This window comes from Camelus bactrianus, chromosome 14 (genome assembly GCF_048773025.1).
Source record: "Camelus bactrianus isolate YW-2024 breed Bactrian camel chromosome 14, ASM4877302v1, whole genome shotgun sequence".
NCBI lineage: Eukaryota > Metazoa > Chordata > Mammalia > Artiodactyla > Camelidae > Camelus > Camelus bactrianus.
In genome coordinates, this window is record NC_133552.1 from 602,521 (window position 1) to 625,049 (window position 22,529).

Below are 22,529 nucleotides of genomic sequence, written 5' to 3' on the forward strand. Positions count from 1 at the left end.
CTCATTTAAACAAAATTGCTACGTTTTCTCCAGTCTTGCTGTTTACTACTTGACCTGATCTTTACTGCGTTACAGTAGTAACTACCACACCAACTTCCTCTGCATCCTCTACTTGCAATACCCACTAGCCTCCAGATTTTTTTCTGAAAACAACAAAAATTTTGTTTCTTAAGGCAATTAATTCCAAATAACTCTAACATCTTCACTCAGCTTTTCTGTAAGAGAGGCCCACTATACTATACTTCAAATGGCTTGGGGCCTTTTACTTGGTTTCAATTCAATTATTCTAGGTAGTACCAGACATTTTCTCAGTGTATTTTGGGATTAAAATGCGTATTTTTCTACCAAAATGTTTTCTACCAAAAGTTATTTCCACCGCAAACTCTAGGATAGGACTATGTTAGGGAAATTCTTAAGAACTATGTAGTCGAACAAATTAGTCACCACATATTCTGCGTCTATAGTCACGCCCTGCAGGCATACAAACAGAAACCACCCGTCGCTCCTGTCCCGCCGCCGGCAGTAAGGAGAGAGCTGCAGACCACTGATCCTTCCCCTGCGTTACAGCATCCTCTTTGCTGTAGCAAATCGTGAAGCAGTTCTGGGGAAGAGGAGAGAGAAAGGGCAGGGAGCCTGGACAAAGGAAGCAGTGTTTCCACTGGACCTTCAAACAATGGTCTTCAAACTTTTTTTGCTCACATACTTTCTAGGAAGATTTTGATGAACTGTAAACCTATTTACATGTATAAAGTGACAGCTAACATAGTTCCTGTGTAGTGCAAATACAATACATACCTTAAAAATAAAAATCTTAAATCACTTTTATTAATGTATTCAATGGTGTCTAAATATTGTATGGTTTTGACAATCACCATCATTCTTTTAAAAAATACATGAAATAGAAATTCTTCAGTAGCAGGAAATTCTACATGATTCCTTTTTCACATTTGAACTTCATGTCCTTTCTACTTCCCTCATAGAATCTTACTCTGCTGTACTATTATACTTAAAAGTCTTCTATCCATCTAAAATTAAAATAAGTAAATCCACCTGAAAAATTTAAATAAAGGAGGAGGGATAGTTCAAATGGTAGAGCGCATACTTAGCATGCATGAGGTCCTGGGTTCAATCCCCAGTAGCTCCACCTAAAAAAATAAACAAATAAAAATTAAAAATAAATAAATAAACCGAATTACCTCCCCCCAAAAGTCTCTAATAGTCATCCTACCACACTACTCTGCAACAAAAATATGTAAATAAGTTAAAATTTTTAACTTAAAAATGTCTAGGCCCATAAAGCCAAGCGCTAAACATTTTTTATCAATGAAACACAAATTAATTGTTAACAAATTAATTGATTAAACCAACACAAAGAATTACACACTTCAATTCATAATTTATGAAAAGTAGAACTTTATAGTAATATCTTACTTAGTGGTATAGAAAGTAACTTTTAAATAGCTTATGAATCCTAAGATGAATATTTTTTGCTGGAATGGACCAGATTCTATTTCCCCCTCTTTCATGGATTCCCTCTCTCCTTTTTCAGCTTCAGGGATGTACATGATGAGAAAAGTGGTTAAAGCAGGAGTTTTGCTTGAATGCTGTCTCTCAATTATTTTGAACTCTTTGGGAATTAGTTACTGAGAAATCTGTATTTGTTTCCTGGGGTTGCTATAAGAAAGTACTGCAAACTGGGTGGCTTAAAATAACAGATTTTTTTCTCACTTTTGGAGGCTAGAAGCCTGAAATCAAGTTGTTGGCTGAGCCAGGCTCTCTGTGAGCTCTAGGGAACGTTTCTTTGCCTCTTAAGGCATCAATCCAGTCAAATGGTTGTCTTCTTGCTGTGCGTCTTCAGGGTGTCTTTTTCCTGTGTGTGCTTGCCTTAGTGTCCAAATTTCCCCTTTGGATACAGAGACCAGACTTACTGGATCAGGGCTCACCCTCATGACCTCTTTTTAACTTTATTAAAAAGACCCTATTTCCAAAAAACCTCACGTTTAAGGTACTGGGGGTTAGGAGTTCAACATATTATTTTGGGGGAACAGAATTCAACGCATAACATCATCTACTATAAAAAATTATTTTAAAGACATATCAGCTGACATCTTAATTGGGTCTTCCTTCAATTTTGTTGGAAATAAAGAACTTAATAAAGTTGCTACCCAGTCATGAGTCGTTCATTTCCATTAAAACTTACACCAGTATTTCCAGTTGTCCTTTGATGGGCGTCATGCCTGCATTTTGATTTGAGTGAAGGGTGGGTGTGAAGGAAGAGTTGGAGCCTATGGAATTCTCAGGCAGGTCAATTCTAGGAAAGAGTACAGTTGAATTTGAGGGTCTGGAAACAGATCACTCTAAAACTTTTCTTGCCTAGTTCCCCTTGGGAAGTGGCTGTGAACCCCAGGGGTTATATACCCAAGTGTGAAGTTTTCTGACTTAAAGATGAAATAGTTCACCTTTCATCTGAGTGGAAGGCAAGTTTTCACTAGTTTGAGGAAACAGCACAGAGGCAGGGTCCCTTGGAAGTGTGCAGAATGATTGGGGGAGTGTGTAGAGTCCAGGTGCCAGGAGTGTGGGCAGTTGGAGAGGAACCAAAGTGGGTGACACTGGACTGGCAGGCAAAATTATGAAAACTGCGAAGTACTTGTGGCCACAGAAAGAACTTTGGATTTTACATCGTTTAGGAAGCCTTGGAAGACTCAGATCTTTCTTTGCTACATCTCTTTTGATGCCTATATAGAAGGACCCTTTAAAGTACAGGGACAGTAACTTAGCAATCAAAAAATTACCCTTTTCTTGGGGTAAAATATTTCAAATTAAATTAAATTTCATTTTACTTTTCATTCAGATCAACGACCCAGGGCCCTGATGTGGTTTTATTTGACACCACTTCGTCTGAATACAAACAGCCAGGAAAGAAGAAAGTCACATCCCTGTGAGGGCGGGGTAGGGTGGTGGTCGCTGGGGACCCCAACCCTCAACCCACAGCGGGAAAGGTGTGCAGCAGGGGAAGTGGCACCAAGGACGACACAGTGCATGACCCGGCAGCCAGAGGGCGGGACCCGCAGGTCTGCAGGCGCCTCAGGTTCTCAGTGGTGGGGTGCTGTGCAGGCCCCTAAGACCGGGATGACTCAGGGGAAGAAAGTGGACCCAGGAGCCTGCTTCTGTCCTTCACATCCTCTGCTTCCTTGGCCAGCATTCCTTGCTCACAGCATCTGGAGAGAGCACAGGGCAGAGGAGACCTACCGTGGCCACCAAGCAGGGGGAGAAGAGAAGAGTCCCAGAAGGGGACAGAGGGTCCTGTGGTCCACAGTGGGACGTACGGGAGGGCTCCCAGGAGAAGACGCAATCCTCCGAGTGGTCGTGGTCGCTGTAGAAGAGGTGCTGAGACAGCAGACCGCTCGCCCCCAGGCCGATTCCAAATGCAACCTTTAGGTACCAGGTCAAGTTTCCAGCCCTCAGTGAGGCTCGGACGAGGTCTTCGCCCCTCCTCGTGCCCTGGAGCTGGTCTAGAGCAGAATTCCGTCCAGACTCCCACTGGTTCCAGAGGACTGCGGCCAAACCCCCAGACAACCGACCGGGAAGGATCCTAGAGCCAGCAAAACACCCTCATCGCTTCCACTTCTCTCCGGGGGCAGGCTGGACCCGGATGCGCCGTCCTGAGGGGCCTCGCGCCCCTCACTCCCGGGGCGGCGGGGCCCGGGAGCGGCGGCTTTGGGGCGGGATGGGAGCATCCTGCACACGGGGGAGGGGGTGGGAGCGCACGGGCTCTGTCTCCCCGCCGGGGAGCGCGCAGCCCTCCCCCGGGACCCTTAAAACCACCCGCACGCGCACCGCGCTGCTGGGAGTTCGGCCGCTGTCACCACCCGGGCCGGAGCCCGGACCCTGCGCGGACCTCGTCACCCCGCATAGGGCGCAGCGCCTCCCGGGCGCAGACTCGACCCCGCACCGTGCGCAGTGGGGCGCTTCCCGAGGACTCCCTTCCCCGGGGGCTCCCTTCCCTGGGGCGGCTTCCTCCGGGCCAGGGTCTGCAGAGCCGGGGCGCGGGAAGCCGAGCCCCTCCCCACCAGCGCGCGGCGGCTGAGGCTCCGGCCCGCAGACCTCGGACCCGCTTCCCGGACTCGCGGCCCAGTCCGGCCACCACCCGCGGGCTCTTTCTGAAACGGGCTCCTTCCGCGGCAGCTGGCCGGCCCCGGGGACGCGGCTTCCCCGCAGGGCCGGCCCCGTCCCGGGCGCCCGCCTCGCTGGTCTCCTGCTGCCTCCCCTGCGTCTGCCCCCGTATGCGTGGCGGGTCTCCTCCTTCTCCGTGTCTCCCGGGGGCCCCTCGGTCCCTCTTCCGCGGACGGAGGCATCCGGACCTCTCCGCGCGCGCCCGCCCGCCGCGGGGCCTGCGGGTGGGGCTGCACGTTCGGGGCAGGGGCGCGGGGGTCCTTCTGGGAGGCGACTGGAGGCGGGGCTCCTCTGTCCGCGCAGAGGTCTTCCTGCACCTGGGCGGCCGGGCGCTTTTCATACCTGGGCGGCTTGGCAATTACACACACACACACACACACACACAACTCCCAGCTGCCCACTGCCCAGGTACATGTATACATATATAGATACATACATATATATATACACACACACGTGTATATATAGATAGGCAGCTTGAGGATTGTATAAACCTGAACAGCCACGTTAACTGAAAGGCACAAGACCTTTCAGAAAAAAACTCTTCAAGGTTACGGCTAATATTATAAAGAACTATTGTGGTATTACATGAAAATAATTAAATTAGAAAAATGAAACTTGGACAGCTTTGACATTAGTAACAAATAACAGTCATTTATTCGTATTCAGAAGCATTAATGTGTTCCTAACAACTGCTTTTCCAAGTTAGTGGTAAAAAAGTGTTCATAAGTAAAACATTCAATAATGTTTTATTTATAAAATCGTAGACTCTATTTCTTTGAAAAGTTCAGTCAATTCAAATTAGGTTTAGTTTATTATTCTATTTAGGATGCCTCCTATCAGCTGCCCTTTAAAACATTTTTTCTTGGAGGGGGGAGGGAGGTAGTCAGGTTTGTTTGCTTCTTTGGTGGAGGCGTTGAGGTTGAAGCTGGGGCTTTGTGCATGCTGAGCACACACTCCCACTGAGCCACACCTTCCCCATGCCAAGACGTGCTGCCCTTCTTGATAGATAGCCTCTATTTTTTGTGAATCTTCTCATCTTTTCTTGAACAAAATTGCCCAGATTTGCTAATACTTTAATATCAGCAAATTCTGTGTCTAAATTTTAAACTAGCTTCTAAATCTTAGAAACAACAGTGGGTGTGTGTTTTGCGCACCACACCCACCCAGCGTTGAATCCAGCCTTCTCTGCCTCCATCACTGAGGCTTCCAGCATCAGTTCCTGCTCAGACCACTCAACGGCTTCCCAAATTCTGCTCTGGCTGCTCTCTAGCCATTCTGCACAAAGTGGCCAGGGTTATTTGCATAACATTTACATCGTATTGTATCACTTTTTTGCTTAAAACCCCTGTTTCTGGCTTCTCCATGCACTAGAATAAAATTCACGCTCCTTAGCATGGCCTACAAAATCCTGCTTGAACTGCTCTTGTCACGTGCTGTGTCCTCATCTGGTGTCATTCTTCTGATGGAGTACACACCACCCTAGTGATCTGATTTTTAGGATGGGTTTAATTCTTGCTTTTCCTGCTGTCTAGAACAATGTTCTCCCTGTCATTCCGGTGGTTGCTCGTGTGGCAGGACTCAATGCTCGTGTTTCTTGCTCTGAAAGGTCTTCCATGATCATTATCATTGGTCTCCGTCGATATTTCCTTTAAAGAAGCTCTGTTCCTTTCTGTCTTCGTGGATTCCCTGTTTGTTGGTCTTTCTAGTCTAGTCTAGGCTGTATTTCCAGTGAGGGTAGGGATTACATCTGTCTTATTCTCTGCTGTATCCCTAGCACTTAGCATAATATCTGGCATAACTTAGACACTCAATTAATATTTGTGGAATGAATGAATGCCAAAGAACTTGAAAGTTCCACACTATACTAGTAACAATAACTAATTTTTGTTACCATCCTTAAGCATTAGTTGATAAAACTTTTTGGTTTTGTTGGAGGAGGAGGTAATTATGTTTATTTCTTTATTTTTAGAGGAGGTACTGGGGATTGAACCCAGGACCTCAGGACCTCATGCATGCTAAGCATGTACTCTACCACTTGAGCCATCCCCTCCCCACTAAAACTTTTTGGTTTTATCAAGCTTGATGACTCAAGCTTTTATTACACTTCTTTTTTCTTTATTACATTTGAAGAATGATGATTGAATCCCAAATTAGTTTCTTATCAGCATAGATATGGTTTCTCAAAAGCATTTGCCACAAACTGTTTTATATCACATCACACGTGAAAAATAAGTAGGTACAGAGGGAAAGAAAAGCTCAAGTCTTTTTGTAGCTGCATAGTAGTCTTCACTGTATGTATGTTATCTTAAAATCTTTTTGCCTGTCTGACCACAGCAAAACGGAGATGACAATCCTATTCTCAATGACAGTTTCATTCTTCTAGGTGTCATCAGTTTTTTTTCCTGAATTTCTTCTTCACTTCTATGCCACATAAGAAAGAAATTAGCAAGACATAGTCCTTATGGGTGATATAAATATTTTGAAAACATCCTGCGGAAAAATACTGGTATGTCAAAATGTTAACAGTGTAAGACAGTGAGATACCACTGCACACCGGTTAGAATTGGGAAAATCCAAAACACTGACCACACCAAATGCTGGTGATGATGTGGAAAACAGGAAACCTCATTCATTACCAGTGGAAATGCAAAAGTCTGCTCTGAAGACGGTTTGGCCATTTCTTATAGAACTACACATACTCATACCATAAGATCCATCAACCATGCTCCTTGGTATTTATTTAAATGGGTGGAAAACATGTCCACACAAAAATCTGAACTTGGATGTTTATAGCAGCTTTATTCATAATTGCCAAAACTTGGAGGCAACCAAGATGTGTTTCATTGGGAGAATGCATAAGTAAACTGTGGTGCATCCAGACAATGGGATATTACTCAGCACCAAAAAGAAGGGAGCTATCCAGCCAGAAAAGACATGGAGGAATGTGAAATCCTACTGCTAAGTGAAGGAAGTTAGTCTGAGAAGGCTGTATACTGTATGGTTCCAGCTATATGACATTTTGGAAAATATAAGACTATGGACACAGTGAAAAGGTCCATGATTGGCATGAGTTATGGGGCTGTGGAATGAAATAGGAGGGGCACGGAGGATTTTTAGGGCAGTAAAATTATCCTTATGATGCTATAATGGGGGATACATGTCATTATGCATTTGTTAAGACCCATAGAATGTATCACACCAAGAGTGAACCCATGTAACCTATGGACTTTGAGTGAGTATGTTGTGTCAATGTGCGGCCATCCACTGTAACAGATGTCCCATCTTGTGGATAACGTGCTGATGGGGGAGGCTCTGCATGTGTGGGGGCAGGGGGAACATGGGAACTCTTTGTACTTTCTGCTTGATTTTGCTGTGAATCTAAAACTGCTAAACAAAAAAGTTCTGTTAAAAAAATGTTAACAAGAGTCATCTTTGGGTGCTAGAATTATATGTAATTTTTCTTCTTTTGCACTTTTCAGGTTTTCCAAGTTTTGTTGTTGTTGTTTGTTTTTTGTTTTTGTCTCAGTGTATTTATTACCTACAGAAGCAGGAAAAATGTTTTAAAAAATAAGTATGCTAACTTCAAAACTGTTAGACTTGCTTAATTTTAGGTTTTAATCTCTTAGAGACTAGCTATCTAGTATAGAAACTCAAAAAATAATAGTTGATAATGTAAGGGACCCTTAAAGTTATTTTAAATAATTATTTTCAGCTTATGATTTTATAAAAATCATAGAATCTCATTGCTGGAAAGGGCCTCCATAATCATCAAACATAATTTTCTCTTTCAAAATTCCCTTCTATTTTCCTGGCAGGACCTCTAAAGCTTAGAAGGCACTGGCCGGGCAATGCTGCCTGAGAGATAAAATGAGAAACAGGACCAGCCCTTGCACTCCAGCCCCAACCAGGTAAGGAGGAGGGTGGGGCGTTCTCTGTTAAGAACATAGTGGTAGACATATTGCATTATTTAATTTAAAAAAGCCACAGGGACTGAAAGGAGGGCAATGTTCATTAAAAATCTGGAAAAGTGAGAAGGGCTGGTGGAGGAACTGGGATCCCAAGGGGTGAGAAGACCATGTGAAGAGAGGTGTGGACATTCCTTGAAGGCCATATTTGGTAAAATTCCCTCATTTTACTGAAAGAGAGACAGAGGCTCAGGAAGGCCGGGGGCCGCAGAGCTCGCAAATGGTGGTGCCAGCACTTCAGATCATCGCACTGCTTGTCCAGAGACTTGTTCATCAACTGCATTTCACTCTCATTAAATGTAAAGCGTTTTGTTAGGACGAAATAAGTATTTCATATATTTAGGATGAATGGCAACTTAAATCTCTATTTAAAATTTTTTTTTATTTGCATGCTTGTTTATAAAATATTAGAATAATGTGTCAATTTCTGGTGTACAGCATAATGTTTCAGTCATACATATAGATACATATATTCATATTCATATTCTTAAATCTCTATTTTAAAATGAGTTTTTCAACCTATAGTTCATTCCGGATTACTGTCAGTATTCAGTATCATCTATTGTTTTGCTTTCTCTAGAATAGTGTTTTTCAAACCACAGTTTGTAAGCCATATAATCAATTTGGTGTGCTGGAACCAATTTTTTTAAAGGAAGAAAACAATATAGAGTAGATTTAAATAGACTAGAATAGAAAATATTAAAATCTATCTAAGGTAGTAAGTGAAATAATTCTTCTATGGAACTTTTGCTTCAGTTATGTAATTATGTGTAAATGTGGATTTGCACTAGGTCTCCATATATAATTTAAATTCTAGTGATCGTCATGGTAAAAAAAAATTAATAAGCCTTAGCCAAAACAATCAGACAAGAAAAGTAAATAAAAGGAATCCACATCAGAAAGGAAGAAGTAAAACTGTCACTGTTTGCAGATGACATGATACTATACATAGAAAATCCTAAAGATGATGCTAAAAACTGCTAGAGTTCATCAATGAATTTGGTAAAGTTTCAGGATATAAGATTAATATACAGAGAGCTGTTGCATTTCTATACACCAATAATGAATGAACTATCAGAAAGAGAAGTTAAGGAAACAGTCCCATTTACCATCACATCAGAAAAAGAAAAAAAAGAAAAAACTATCTAGGAATACTTACCTAAGGAGGTAAAAGACCTGTATTTGAAAAACTGTAAGACACTGATGAAAGATGTTGAAGATGACCAAGATGGAAAAATACACTGTTTTTGTGGATTGGAAAAATTAATGTCATTAAAATGGCCATACTACCCAAGGCAATCTACAGATTCAATACAATTCCTATCAAAATACCAATGGCATTTTTCACAGAATCAGAAAAATTTGTATGGAAACACAAAAGACCCCAAAATAGGCAAAATAACCTTGAGAAAGAAGAACAGAGCTGGAGGAATCACACTTCCTGACTTCAGACTATACTACAGAGCTACTGTAATCAAAACAGTATGGAACTGGCACAAAGACAGACACATAGATCAGTGGAACAGAATAGAGAGTCCAGAAATAAACTCACACACTATGAACAATTAATCTAGGACAAAGGAGGCAAGAATATACAATGGAGAAAAGACATTCTCTTCAATAAGTGGTGCTAGGAAAACTGGATGGCTATATGTTAAAGAATGAAATTAGTACATTTTCTCACATCCCCCAAAATAAACTCAAAATGGATTAAAGACCTAAATGTAAGATGGAAACCATAAAACTCCCAGAAGAAAACATAATCAGAACAGTCTTTGACATAAAAGTAGCAATAGTCTTTTGGATCTGTCTCCTAAGGCAAAGAAAACAGAAGCAAAAATAAACAAATTGGACCTAATTAAACTTAAAAGCTTTTGCACAGCAGAGGAAACCACTGACAAAATGAAAAACCTTCTGAATGGGAGAAAATATTTGCAAATGATATGTCTGTTATGGGGTTATTATCCAAACTATATAGACAGCTCATACAATTCAATATCAGAACAAAACAACCCAATCAAAAAATGCGCAGATGCCCTGAATAGACATTTTTCCAAAGAAGACATATGGATGACCAACAGGTACATGAAAAGATGCTTAACATTGCTAGCCATCAGAGAAACAAAAATCAAAACCACAATGAGCTATCATTTCACACCTGCCAGAATGGCTATCATGTGGAGAAAAGGAAACTTGTATGCTGTTGGTGGGAATGTAAACTGGTGTAGCTGCTATGGAAAACACTATGGAGGTTCCTCAAAAAATGAAAAATAGAACTATCATATGATCCAGCAATTCCACTCCTGGGTATATATCCAAAGGAAATGAAAAGATTAATTTGAAAAGATAAATACACCCCAATGTTCATAGCAACATTATTTAAAATATCCAAGATGTGGAAGCAACCTAAATGTTCATCAATAGATGAATGTTATCGATAAAGAATATGAGATATATAGGTATATACACACACAATGGAATACTACTCAGCCATAAAAATCATGAAATCTTGTCATTTGTAACAAAATGGATGGACCTGGCACGTATCAGCTTAGTGAAAAAAGTCAGACAGAGAAAGACAAATACCACATTAATACTCATATGGAATCTAAAAAATAAAACAAACTAGTGAATATAACGAAAGAGAAACAGATTCACAGATAAAGAGCACGAATTAGTGGGGTGAGGGAAGGGGGAGGAGCAAGATGAAGTAGGGGATTAAGAGACAAACTACAAGGCATCAAATAAATAAGATACAAGGATGTATTGTACAGCACAGGGAATATAGCCAATATTTCATAATAACTATAACTGGAATATAATCTTTAAAAATTGTGAATCACTTTGTTGTGCACCTGAAACTTACATAATATTGTACATTAACTATACCTCCATGACAACAAAAAGTTCATAAGTCACTGCTCTGGAAGATTTATTTTGTGCTATGTTTAAAATGTTCTAAGATGATATGTGTAAGAGTTAAATTTTAAGAACTATGATAAGAGAATCCTGAAGAGGCACCATGATGAGTTGGTTAAGGTTGTTGACTCTGGAGCCAAGAGTCCTAGGGCTGTGAGTCCCTCTCCACCACTAGGCAGCCGTGTGACCTTCGGTAAGTTTCTTAACCTTTCTTTGCCTCAATTTCTGCTTCTGTAAAAGCAGAACAAGTTACTAACTTCTTCATAGAGTTGTCAATAGGATGAGCTATCATTCACATCAAACACAGAACATTTCCTGCCACTATAAGCACCATACAAGCAGTTTATTACGTAAAATTGCACAATTGGCTCGTATTTTAATTTTCAATACTTTATCTTTTCTCCACAATGGCAGAACACCATTAAGATTTTTGATTGAGGTAGTATGCTATCAACCATCACTCAGTATAAGCAAGTTAATGAAAGTCAACTCAACTAACATTCTACCTGATACTATGTAGGTAACCCAGTGAACATTTTCATGGACAAATGGATTTGAATGAATACAAAATGTGAATATTATACATTACAGTAATTATTATTTTTGTTGCTAATTAATTATAAAACAGCGATAATGTCAGATAATTAGTAGCAGTATAGAGAGCTTCTGCAAATTGAACAGCCTGCAGCAACCCAATCTATCATTTGAGTCTATGACAGAGCTTATTTGGAAGAATCTCTACTTAAGCTTTCTCACTATAAACTCAGTCAACAGAAGCGATTGCAATGGTACCTGGTAACAGAAAAGGATAGTGTATGTTTTCACGGAGTTATAACAGTGTTGCTCTGCTTTTGGTAATAGAGGACGTTTCTGTTGTGAAGGCAGTGACATCAAAAATGTCAGTGTAAAACAGTACTGTGTAACACATATAAACTCTTACATTTCATTGAAAACCGAAAAGTTTTACAGTTATTAAATAAAATGCCGAAAAGTGATACCATTTTGAGAAAGAGGGTTGAAACACATGTTGGATATCCTTCAATTGAAATAAAGAGCAGTATATTTATTGCACTTAGCCCTACGTAGAAGGATTACTTGATTTTTTTATTCATAATGAGTCTTCATTTGTAGTGAAGTACGCTGTTAGTGGTGTCTATAAAATCAGTCTTTGCTGAGACCTACATGGGTAATTAACTTCATTAAAAGCTTCGTGTTCTTCATCACCCTGTTGAACTTTACAGTGTAACATCACCCGTCTATTTACTAGTAGGCAGTCGTTTTAGATAATCGTGAAATAGGGGTCCAGCTCCTCTACCCAATTACTCCCCAACCGCACCGGCCGCAGTCCCACCGACCGCCGCCAGGGCGAGGCCGAGGCCCGGGCCTCCGCGCTCGCCTCCTGACGTGAACCCTCGGACCCCGCACCGCCGGGGGACGTGCGCCCGAGACGTAGGTGTAGACGGCGAACAAAAGAGGAGCCCGCGGCCGAGGTGGCTCCGCGGTCGGAGCTCGCCCGGCCTGGCCCGGCCCACCCGCCGCAGGGCAGGCCCGGGACCTCCGTCCGCCCAGTGGACCGGGGAGGCCGGGAGGCGGCGGCCGCGCCGAGGGGCGGACCCGGCGCGGGGCGGCCCAGCCCTTCCGACAGGCGGGCGCCCGACTCGGGGCGCCCGCAGCCGCCTCCATCTTGGCTGGCGGAGGCGGGGAGCGGCGTCTGGCCCCGGCCCCGTCGCGCCGGCCCGTCCCGGGGTGCGGGCGCCGGCGGCGGGCGCCGTCCCCGCGGCCGGGCGGCGCGGCCCAGCCCGGGCTTCCCGGGACGAGGTGGAAGGGCCCCCAGGTCCCCCCGCGGCCCCGACAAAATGGAGGACGTCGTCTCCTCCCGCAGCCATGACGGGAGTGGGGGACGCCTCCCCACGGGGCTGAGTGAGGGGAAGCGCTGCTGGCCCTCGGAGCCCTCGGGCCCTCCCCGCCGCCCGCCTGCGGGCCTCCGGGCCTCCGGGCCTCCGCTCCCGTCCCCGCCGGCCGTGCCCGCCCGCCCCTCACGGGGCTCCCAGACACTGGGCAGGGAGGGCGTTGGGGACATCGAGGCCGCGGCGCTCCTCGGGCGGCGTCGCTCGCAGCCGCTGCGGCGGCCAGGCGCCTAGGCCAGGGCAGGGGGAGGCGGCCCGGCTCAGGCCCTCGGGCTTCGTGGCCCCAAGAGTCCCCAACCCCAGGGGCCAAGCCGCGGCCGGTGCGGCGGACACGGGAGTCGGCGGCCCGACCCTGACGGGCTGGGGTGGGGGTGGGGGTGGGGGTGGCGGTGGCGGGGGTGGAATGGAGGTTCGGGGGCGTGGCCTGCGCCTGACGGACAGGGACCGGGCCCACCCCCTGGAGGGGGGTCCTGAAGGAAGGCGGACGCAGCCAATGGGCGTACCCGAAGCGGCCGTCCCTCCCTCCCCGCCCGCCAGTGAGGGCGCGGTGGGCAGGGCCTGCCGGGCCGGGCCGCGCCGCTGCGGCCGCCGCCTCCGCCTCCTCACCAGCGCTAAAGCCGGGACTGGACCGAGCGGAGTTGCGCGTGTTGCCGAAGGGGGGTGGGCCGGGGGCGGGGAGGTTCGTTCCGCGGAGCCGCAGCCAGAACCGGGTGAGGCTTGTCCCCGCTGTCTCTCCAGCTCAGGGCCGCCGACAGTGGGGGTGGCCGGGAGCGGCGCAGCCTCCGGAGGCGGAGGCGGAGGCGGAGGCGCCGGGAGGCGGAGATGGGTGAGGGCGGCCTCCGGAGCCTCCCACCGACCCAGGACGAGCGCCCCGCGGCGCGGCCGCCGTCGCCGCTGCTGCCGCGTCGGGGCCTCGGGCTGCTTGCGGCTCCGCTCATGTCCCAGGCGCCTTGGCGGGCGGCCCGCGGGCTGCGGGAGTGCGGGTGCGGCCGCGAGGGCCGGGTGAGGCGGGCGGCGGCGGCGGGGGTCGCGCGGGGCCGGCGGGGGCGGGTGCCGGCGGCGGGGGTCGCGGGTGGGGGTGGGGCGGGTGGGGGAGGGGCGCCTCTATGGGCGCTCGCGGCGGCGCTCGCACCCTCCTGGCCGCGGCGCGAGGTCCCCAAGTTTTGGGGCTAGGGCGCGGGCCCCCTGCGCCGGGTCCCCTCCTCGGCCGCCTGGCCCAGCGCGCGCGCGGTCCGGGCTCCGCACGTATTGTTTGGCTGGGTCTCTAATGGCGGACGGGGAGGCAGCGCTGCCGGTCGCCGACTGCGGGGGGGCAGGTCTCGGGCCCCCGGGCAAGTGCTCGGGGCAAATGCAAGGGGTTTCCGCCCGGCGGCGACGCGAGCCTCCCCTCGAACCCGAGTGGGCCCTGGCGCGGCGGGGTCGACGCTGGGTGGGCCTATTCGGGGGAACAGGATTCCCCGCTGGCGTCGAGGCTGCGCTCGCCCTTCCCCCTCTCCCTCCGGGAGAAAGCTTGCTGCCCTCCGCCTCCTCCCTCCAGGTTTTGCCTTTCACGTGGGTTTGGTCCCAAATAAATATTTCACGCCGTCTTGCTCCACTTTACGTAGGAGGGGGTTGTTGGTCACGGCCTGGGGGGGCAGTAATCGAAGGGCCGAACCTCCTTGACCTCTTATTCCCTTCTCTACCTCCTCTTGGTGGAAAGGGCTTGGTTCTCCCACCTGGTTAGATGTTCTTGATCCATTTTTCATTTTTCCTCTTATCCCAGGACCAGGAATCGTCTTCAGCCCTACCTGGTACATCTTGGGCAGAAAGTGAGGAGGAAAACACCCCCATTGTGAGTCCTTGGCCCCTGATGTGCTGCTCTTCGGGGACGTTGTCAGGTTGTAGGGCCTCAGCCTGGGGACCAGCGTCTCCGTCGCTTTGCGGGAGGAGCTCCCTGGGGTGGCAGCTGCCCCCGGGCGCAGCCCGGTGATGGCTGTGAGGCAGCTGGGAGTGGGTACCGCTGTTTGCACCGCTGCAGACATCGCTCCTGCTGCAGTTCCAGCCTCAGCAACCAGACGACGGGCCCTGCAGCTGCTCACGTTACCGGGGAGGGGTGGGCGAAGGAGGGCATATGGCGGGTGCCCCCTAGAGGCCCCGAGTGGGAACGGAAGCCATTCCTTTCTAACGCTGGGTGCGACCATCTTTAACACTTTATTCCTTTGCAATGCATAATTGATTGAAGGAGTTGGGGACATAGGAAGACGTATTTAACGCTTGTGTCTGACTTAAAACACAGATTTTGTCTCGGAGTTCTCGAGTCGGTAGATCTCTTTCATGTGCTTGCCTAAGAAGGGGCATGAAATCTGCACATCCAGTACTTTTTAAAACCAGTGTGCTGATCACACCAGTCTGCTGCTCTTGTTACTTAGCCCCCATCTTCTGTGATGCTGACCCTTCACTTTAGTTATTGAACGTGTTAGCTGGGAGTTACTGTATAATGCTGGCATTTTGTTGGTTTTAAGGTGGTTTTGTGCCAGACAGTAAGATAAACATTGAGTCAAATTTTCCATCCATTGAAATTAGTTACAAAATATCAGTGAAGCTAGCATTCTGGACACATTGTATCTTTGGAGCCCACTGACAGTGATATTTGTAACTTGTAGATCTCTGTCAGAAGTGAGACGAGTAAAGTAGCTTATCCTTAAATATTAAGTCCCAGACGGGTCCAGAGTTACTTGATGATGCATATATGCTGACTACTGATGGTGAAGGATGGTAGGAGGATGGCTATTGGACAAACAGCATTTTAGGCAAGTGCCACGCACTTTCATGTATTGTTTCCTTTAATGTTGGCAAATACCCTACAGGGTAATAAAAAAAAAAAAAAAGCTGTATTGAGCCCTTACTGTATACCAGCACAGTAAACAAGTTAATTGTGGAAACTTCCAGATTTATGAAGGAGAATAGTATATTAAATCTCTGTGTAACTATCATTTACATTCTGTGATTATCAACATGTCTAAGCTAATTTTTAACATGCATTAAGTAATTTAATCCTCACCGAAACCCAGTGTTTTATTTCCTAATTTGTAGAAGACGAAACAGATGCATGGGCAGAGACCCAGGTAGTAGTATTTGGTAAAGTAAGGGTTTGGACTTAAGCAGTTTGAAACAGGCCTGAGTTGAGCAACTGTGCTGTCCTGTTTTAAAGTATGTAATATGCTTGTTATACAAATTTAGAAAGTGAAACCGTGAAAAAAAATTGAAAGTTAGAATCTTCTTCACCTATGTTCTTTTCCAGAGGGTAAACAAATATAAAATGTTTGACTCTTACTGGGTACCTTTAAAAAAAAATAATGGCACTATAGTTACCAGTAAAAATTAAACTGCCTTTAAACTAACAGGGTTTATATGAATCAGAAATAGTATATTCTCTCTTTTCAATGTGTCTGTGTACAATTTAGAGTTTGTAATTGTTTCCTAAATTAACTTGAATAAATATAACTTTTGTAATGATTTGAAAGCTCTTTTCAGGCATTGGATCAGATAGATTGGAGCAAGGATTAGATCTTTCAACTAGAGGGGCACTGTCTATTTTATCACCACTTCTTTTCACGCAAGATTTACCTTTCTCAAGTTTTTTCCTTTGTTATTAATTGTGATGTTGATGGGAGAAGGTTGATAATTGGTTATCTTTAGTTTGGGGAGGAGGACATAAAAATATATAGTCAGGACTTTCCTGTAACCTCAAGGCATGTAGACTAATGAAAGCCATGGTTCTTTCAAATACAGTTGACCCTTGAACAACATGGGTTTGAACTGTGCAGGTCCACTTGTACCTGGATTTTTTCAGTAGTAAATACACCATTACATGATCTGCAGGCGGTTGGGTCTACGGATACAGAGGAACCCAGTACAAGGAAGGACCAACTATAATAAGTTATACACGGCTTTTCAGCTGTGCAGAGCCTTGGCTCCCCTAACTTCCCAAGTGTTTGGTTGATACGGTTCTTGTTTTACTTAATGATTCAGCTCAGAATTAAAAATTAAAAACATCAGCTAATGGTGCTTTAATTTGCCAGACAGTAAGATGAAAATAACCTGACAGTTGTTAATTGTGCTTGATTATACTTAACTTTATTGTGCACTTAATGTGATTAGGTGCTTTTAGATGTACTTATGAAGTATTTTGACATTTAAAAATACTTCATATATTTATGGCACTTTCTTTAATGCATCTTTAAGAGTATATGTTCCTCCTGCCTGCCTTTTAAACAGTTCAGGGAAGGGTACAGAGTGGTTACTACTTTTCCATGTTCTACTTTTATGTAATCCAGTGGGTTGGACTTTCATTCCTCATGTGGGGAGACAACCCTGGATCACTCAGATTTCACACAGATGCTGACATATGAGTGGTACATACTTTGTGTGGGTGTGGACCCTTGACATGCCATCTTTGTACAACAATGTTCATATTCTTAAAACTGTTTATTGTATATTGCCCTTGTTTGAGGTACAAAACTGCCTAAACTTAATGCATTTGTGATGAAGTGAATCTTTACCTGTAATCAGTGCCATGGTATTACTGTGATGGGCAGAACAGGTCTGAGTGCTGGAGCTCCTTGTCAAAAGGTGTGGTTTAATTAAGAAATTTTACATTTTTATTCTTCCTAAGCATTCTTATCTGTCTGTGCCCCCATTTAACAATATTATTCATCTATTTCATATTCAACTTGTGTGTGTGTTGTTTTTTGTTTTGGACAATGCAAGATGAGTCCAAACCCAAGTGTTTTCTCCCATTGGATTCTCTAATAGTATTTTATGTGGGGCATTTTGGAAGTTTGGAAGCAAGTACACAGATTGTTTTGACTCCATGCGTTTTCCATTTTTTGATTTCAGTTGGTTAATTTTCCTCTGTTTCTGTCAAAGCATAGAACTGAACAAGATTTTTAAGCTGTTCAGATGTAAACATTCTTACGGACGGCTTCAATATGTAAGACCTATAAAGTTGTCAGAAGAGTTGCTGTTGGATAAATTCATAATTTTGAACTGTGGGGCTCTGGGTTAACAACTATGATTTATTTTTATTTTTTGTTTTACTTGTTTACCAGGAAGAAAATAGTTTTACATAGTTGGAGTTGCAAGTTTTGTATCTGCAACCTGTTTTTTTTTTTTGAACAAGTCACTTTGTAACTTTAGGTTTCTGTTATTAAAATAGTAACTGGAAGAGAATTATGAAGGCCGGCACCAAACACTTGGTAATAAGATAAGCTGGCCATCTTAAGTGTGTTAAAAGTTGGATTACAACATATTTTGAGCATATCTGCTGTTTTGTTGCGTATTTTCAAATGTATTAATTTTTTGGATCAGGTTTTATACAACATTTGAAGCACTTTGTAACTGCAGAATAAATTTTTGTGAACTAAGTCTAATGTAGCATTAAAATGTGTAGAAAGATTTGCAAAATCACTTAATCACGTGATTAATTTGGGATTTGTTTATTTCTATTTTATTTTTAATTTCGTAGCAGTCCATTGAAAATTAGAAGTAATAAAATTTAAGAGAAATTTAAGGTCTAAGTTAAAAGAAGAGTATGACTGGTGGGGGTTTTATTTTTATCGATTTAGTCAATGTCCCATAAGTATTAATGTTTACTACTTCAAGAAATGATTTAAGAGTAAACTTTGGATATTAGGATAAATAGGGAGTGAATATTTAATAGGCCTGGCCCAAAAATTACTTCTACATATTTTGTTATTACATGTTATCTTGTTTTCATTTATCTTTCTTGCAGTTATTAAGTTATTAGAGAATTTCAGCCATTCTCTTTAGTGTCAGCAGGCTGCCAAAGATCAGATTTCTCTTCTCCAGAGGGTTCTACATTTTTTTCTCTCGTGTTCCTAGTGATTTGAAGGTTAAATTTGTTTTTGTGAATTTACAGTACTTTATCCTTAAATTGTTAAATATTTTAGTATGATTGTTGATACTGTAATTTTAAGTTAAATTTACTAGGAATAGAATTAATTGTTGCAACCTCATTAAAAATTTTGGGAAGGATCTGTTATAATTCTAGCAATAAGCTTATTTCTTTGTAACCATACATTTTGACTGAATAAGAAAAATACTTAAATTTTTAAGTAAATATTTTAAGTGAAATGATGCACAGAGATTTCAGTCAGAAGAGTTTATAAAATATGATTAATAAAATGAGACAAGTTCTTCAGTGGTTTTACTTTATAGCAATGCCATGTGTATGTTACTTTTTCTGTAGTAGCCTAGATTCCTTGTCTGGACTTAGTATTGTAAGAATTTAAGCTGAAATTATGGTTTTGTAACTTAAAAACATTAAAGACACTTTCTCTTAAAATAATGGACAAGTTTCTTAATCATTTATTTCAAAGAGACATGTCTTTTGCCCAGGAAGAGTAGTATTTCTTGTATTACTGAGCTGGACCAGACTGAAAATGTAGTTCAGGGTAGTAAGGGCACAGTGGAAATCATCTGTTCAACAGATTGTATATTGTAACACCCACTATATATCAAGTGGTCATAAAAGATGTGTTCTCTTAATGCTGGCTAGCAGTTTCTTTGGGTCCAACGATTATCAGATTAATGAGTTTTGTTTACAGTTCTATAGAAGTGAAGAAATGTTAGGGTGGAAGTGAAAATTTAGGTTAAATGAAATTTTTATCTTATCCTTTTGTTTTAGATTTATTTGTATTTGTATTTTTTTTCTTTAAAGCATGTAATTGTAAGTATTTTAGTTTAAGTATTTACTTTATCTGGCCCTAAAGTGGTATCTGAATTCTATCTTTGCTTCTATGTTTGTTTTTGAAGTAGTGAAAAATTTCCCTTTGTCTTAGTCATATAAAATCATTACTGTAAAATTAAACTTGTTTCAGCTTTACAACTTCCATTACTATGAATATTGTCTCACTTTCTATGTTTATTTTTATATGTCTGTTTTAATACTGTATCATCCTGTTTCTCACTCAAGTAAGTTTTAACTCCTGCCTCAGAAGTCATTCCATTCTGTATCTCTGAACAATTTTAGTTGTTTATCAAAGCTTGTGTTCAGGTGGGTCTTTGTCCTCTGTGACAGACTCCTGACTTCTGTTATCTTTGTCAGCTTTACTTATGTATCACATTTTCCATCCTTGATGTCCTTGCCCAGCCATTTTCATCCTATCTTTCGCCTGGACTTGTTCATTTGCCTTTCCTAACTCCTTTCACATTTAAAAAAAATTAGCACAAGTATGTGGGATAGCATCCTGTGTTCTAAGTCTGATTCTGCTGTACTTATGTGAGGCATATTCAAATTTTACTGAACTTTTGACTTTGGTGAGATCACGGAATGTGGGTGTGGTTCTAGTGGTATGTTGGACCCTTACATGGGAAGGGGACTAGTGGGACTTAATTTTGCAGTTTTTCTGCCTAAAAATCTAAATTCCATTTTTGTTAAGTAACAAAAATGCTAGGGGATTTGCAGTGTGACATGAGTTTGTAGTCAGATAGTTTGGGGTTCAAGTCTGCCCTTCTCGTGAAGGAACTCTTGAGGTGATGAAGGTGTTTTAAAACTAGATTGTGGTGATGACTGCACAAGCGTATAAGTTTACTAAAAATCATCAAATTTCACTTAGTTTATTTTATGTAAAGTATGCTTCAGTAAAACTGTAAAAAACCAGTTTTACTCTACCATTGACCAATTTGTGATCTCTGGTAAGTCATTTAACCTCTGAGCCGTAGTTTCCTGAAAGGACAAATTAACATAGTAATGCATGAGTGCTATGAGACATGAATAAAGAACTGGCCAGGAATAGGTGCTCAGTTAAATTGGCTGCAATTTTCAGTCTGTCTTATGGACCAAACCTTGTGGGTTTGTTGCCACTGCTAGTGCAGCACACTCGCCAACTGCTCCTCTGATGGTAGAGAAGGGTGGTACCTGCCTCTTTGCTGCCTTCTCTTGGGTGCTCCTGCGTTCGCCAGCGTGCTCCAGAGCCTATGCCTTCCGCAGACTGCCTGTTCCCGTACTTTTTCACAAGAAATTCATTGGCGCTCTGAACACTACACCGCGTCTGTTTGAGTGACTTAATTTTCAAATCTTTAGGTGTCTCTTTTTTGTCTTAATTCTGTAACGTTTGAAATTTATTATATTCCTTGAAACTCTCTTGCCTTCTGTGACTTTGAACTCAGCATGAGCTTATACTTCTGACAGTCTCCTTCACTTCCCCTCATGGACTCTCAAATATTGAGACCTTTAGTGTCCTTTCTTCCTCAGGTACTCAGCGCTCCTGTTTTGTTTCGTGCTTTGACCTCAGTCCATCGTGTTGCAAAATGGCAGTTATACTTGTAAGACAATTTCATCTCCCTCTCTCCTCCAGTCTGCAGCCAGGTGAATTTTCCATAAAGCCCAGGCTGATCACATCACTCACTTTGCAAAATCTTCAGCAATTCTTTGGCATGTGAAACAGAATACAAGCTTACAAAGTAAGCCGGGGCTTTAACACTCTTAAAAAAGAACTCAGTTAGGAAATGTATTATGTGTGATTTCTTTTAGGTAGGTTCTCAGAGTTCAGTTTGGTGAGACAATCATGTAAATGAGTAAATATAAACAACGAAGCATAATAGGCAGCATACAGAAATGAGTAGCTGTGTGGACATCAGAAAGTACAGTTCTTAGTATTTTGATTATAAAAGTAAAACATGCCCTTACAATCAAGTCTTTGTAAGTACATGGCATAGAAAATGTAAGTTCCCCTATAATCCTATTTCTTTTTTTTAGCATTTTTTATTGATTTATAATCATTTTACAATGTTGTGTCAAATTCGAGTGTTCAGCACAACTTTTCAGTTATATACGTGAACATATATATATTCATTGTCACATCTTTTTCTCTGTGAGCTACCACAAGATTTTGTGTATATTTCCCTGTGCTATACAGTATAATCTTGTTTATCTATTCTACAATTTTGAAATCCTGTCTACCCCTTCCCACCCTCCGCAATGCTATTTCTTTCAATGCTTGCGTTTTAAAATATATTCTTGTGATTTTTTTCCCTGCTCATTTTGCATGTGTACTATTACCAACGGTGGATATTTTTGATAATTCCTTCCCTATCTTTATGTTGCAAAAGTCTTCAGCTAATTAATGCTTGAATTCTGCTGTCAGTGTATTAGACCAGTTCACAAGTCTCAGTTCTGTGTGAATAGAGGGTTAGTGTACTCTAGTGAAAGGCACGTGGACTTCAGGTGCAAACTCTGGTTTTGCTCTCAGCCTTGGGAAAGCTGCCTGTTACACAGCATCTTTAACTCGTCTGCAAAAATGGAGTGTTAATATATTTAAGATATCTATTATATGGTACACTTCAAGGTAGTTGTGATGAGTATGGTACCAAGTACACCTTTTATGATAGTTATTGTGTTGAAATTCAGAGATGAAGAAGTAGAACTCAAGTCATGAAAGGATTGAATTTTTATAAATGAAGTAGGGCTTACTGTGTGCCTTTGCCTCAGAGCTTTAAATACTTACTAGATAATTTTAAAAATAAAAACTACATTGAATTGTAAATGATAGAATTATTT

At 43.1% G+C, this 22,529-nt stretch overlaps 2 protein-coding genes across 5 annotated transcripts in view; one reads left to right on the top strand and one right to left on the bottom strand.

The window, feature by feature from the left end:
- Positions 1-615: 615 nt before the first annotated feature.
- Positions 616-12,309, bottom strand: LOC105066330 (uncharacterized). The gene is made up of 5 exons (XM_074378652.1): positions 12,243-12,309; positions 4,105-4,505; positions 3,327-3,592; positions 2,201-2,311; positions 616-1,145 (listed from the first exon to the last, which is right to left on the bottom strand). Exons 1-5 carry the CDS (start codon positions 12,307-12,309, stop codon positions 1,103-1,105), a joined length of 888 nt encoding a protein of 295 aa, XP_074234753.1. The 3' UTR covers positions 616-1,102.
- A 1,512-nt stretch (positions 12,310-13,821) lies between these two features.
- Positions 13,822-22,529, top strand: part of ZMYM2 (zinc finger MYM-type containing 2) — a 70,900-nt gene continuing 62,192 nt past the window's right edge. The window contains exons 1-2 of one of the 4 annotated variants that reach the window (XM_074377860.1): positions 13,822-13,950; positions 14,730-14,798. In XM_074377860.1, the coding sequence (XP_074233961.1) occupies positions 13,904-13,950; positions 14,730-14,798 (116 nt within the window). In that variant the 5' untranslated portion in view covers positions 13,822-13,903. The remainder of the gene's footprint in view (positions 13,951-14,729; positions 14,799-22,529) is intronic. The other 3 variants (XM_074377858.1, XM_074377857.1, XM_074377859.1) reach the window with 3 other exon arrangements.